The 1,667-nt window shown below is 50.6% G+C and overlaps 1 protein-coding gene across 1 annotated transcript in view; it reads right to left on the reverse strand.

The window, feature by feature from the left end:
- Window positions 1-1,312: 1,312 nt before the first annotated feature.
- The window catches only part of fam184b (family with sequence similarity 184 member B), a gene marked incomplete at both ends in the record, with an annotated part of 62,735 nt that continues 62,380 nt past the window's right edge, over window positions 1,313-1,667 (reverse strand). Inside the window, one exon of the mRNA XM_084454687.1 lies at window positions 1,313-1,455. Within this exon, the coding sequence (XP_084310813.1) occupies window positions 1,313-1,455 (143 nt within the window). The remainder of the gene's footprint in view (window positions 1,456-1,667) is intronic.

Below are 1,667 nucleotides of genomic sequence, written 5' to 3' on the forward strand. Positions count from 1 at the left end.
CACGTTCACCATATCTTTACTAACAAATATATTTACAATACTGTTATTTTGCGCATTTGACCAAACAGCCACCACGTCTTGACCCGACGTCAGTTACCGAGATAGATAGGCTACTGTAGGCCTAGATATAGGTGTTCGTAAAAATTAAATTACATCCAGATGGAGAAAACATGTGTTTGAGAACAAGGTATAGCACCTTTCATACAGATAAATTCAGCTCAAAGTGCTTTACAACAGAGCATTTAAATTAAAGAATGTGAAACTTAATGATGCTTCATTCGTAGACTATAGGAGAAAAACACTGAGCCCAGCCTGCTAAATCTACTCAAAGACGCCACCTGGCGGTTGTGCATCACTAAAACGAAATAACACCCGTCTGAAATCCCACGAGATTTCCAACGGGATTTCCCTGCCAAATACCGCGAGGTGAAATGCTGCAGCATGTGACATTTCTAACTTCCCACATCTGTATTATCCTCTATTATACAGTACTGTTTTTATTCTCATTATGTTGTTGTGTTGTGTGTTGTTATTTGTGTTGCTGTTACCAGGGGGAGGAGCCAGAACCTAAGAATTGTTGTCCCCTGCAACAAAGATGCACCAATAAAGGAATCTGAATCAGACCCTGTTTTCTAATTGGCCTGTTTTCTAATTGGTCACCAAAATAAAAGCGGTTCCCTGTTTAACACTGCAGCGCGATGTGGATTCATGTTTTCAGATCTCTGCCATTTTAAATGTCCACGTGTGGTGTTTCTTATAAAGCAGACAGCACAGTGTATGAAAAAGTGAGGCCTTCCAATGTTTGCAATCTGCATAGTGTCAAAGGAGGTGAGGTTGAGTCGCAATCCCAGGGTCCCTCTCGGATGAAAGTGTCCATGAGGACCTGTGAGGTCAGCATGATTCAGCAGGCCCAGCCCCTAAGTTCACCCCCTCGGAATGAACCAGCAGGTCCCCCGCCGCGAGAAGGAGGAAGAGCCGTCTATCGGCGGCCCGAGGATGAGCAGGGCCTGAGGCCTACTCGGCGTGGACATGAACGTCCAGGTCCGCGACGCAGTCCCACCCCTGAGGGGGACCCATCACCTAGGCAACGACGCAGCCCAACGCCTGAGCGAGAATCCTCACCCCCCCCTGCTCGATTGAACCGGCGGTGGTTTCCGAGGCGCTCCGTGTCCATGGAGCAGCTGGAGCCCAGGGCCCCGTCCCCCTTTCCGACCCTTCCGAGGAGATGGCCGGAGAAGAAGGGGGGCTATGGGGAGAGGCCATGGTCCCCGAACCAGGGGCGGGATCCGACCAGACCGGCGGAGGAGCGGGATTAGAGGGGCAAGATGGGGAACTGGAAGTCGAAGAGAAGAGATCGGAGGCGGGAGGGGGACAGGAAGACACGGGCCGACCAGGTGGGGAAGGTGGAGATAGCGGGGGAGCAGTCTCCCGTGGAAGGGCCGTCCCAGTCTGAGCCTGACCCCGAGACGGCCACAGGGCTCGCGGCCTTAACAGAACAAGGCCCAGCATCAAGCTCATTCAGTTGGGCTGAAATGTTGGATAACGAGGGGTTAGTTTTGCCAGAATTAACCTTAGAGCACGAGATCGACCAGAGCTACTGAAAGGGTAACACATAAATGTGTTAACAGCAATATAGCCAGCTAAAGCATCTACTTACTTCCAATCTA

This window comes from Borostomias antarcticus (genome assembly GCF_949987555.1).
Source record: "Borostomias antarcticus genome assembly, chromosome: 20".
Lineage (NCBI taxonomy): Eukaryota > Metazoa > Chordata > Actinopteri > Stomiiformes > Stomiidae > Borostomias > Borostomias antarcticus.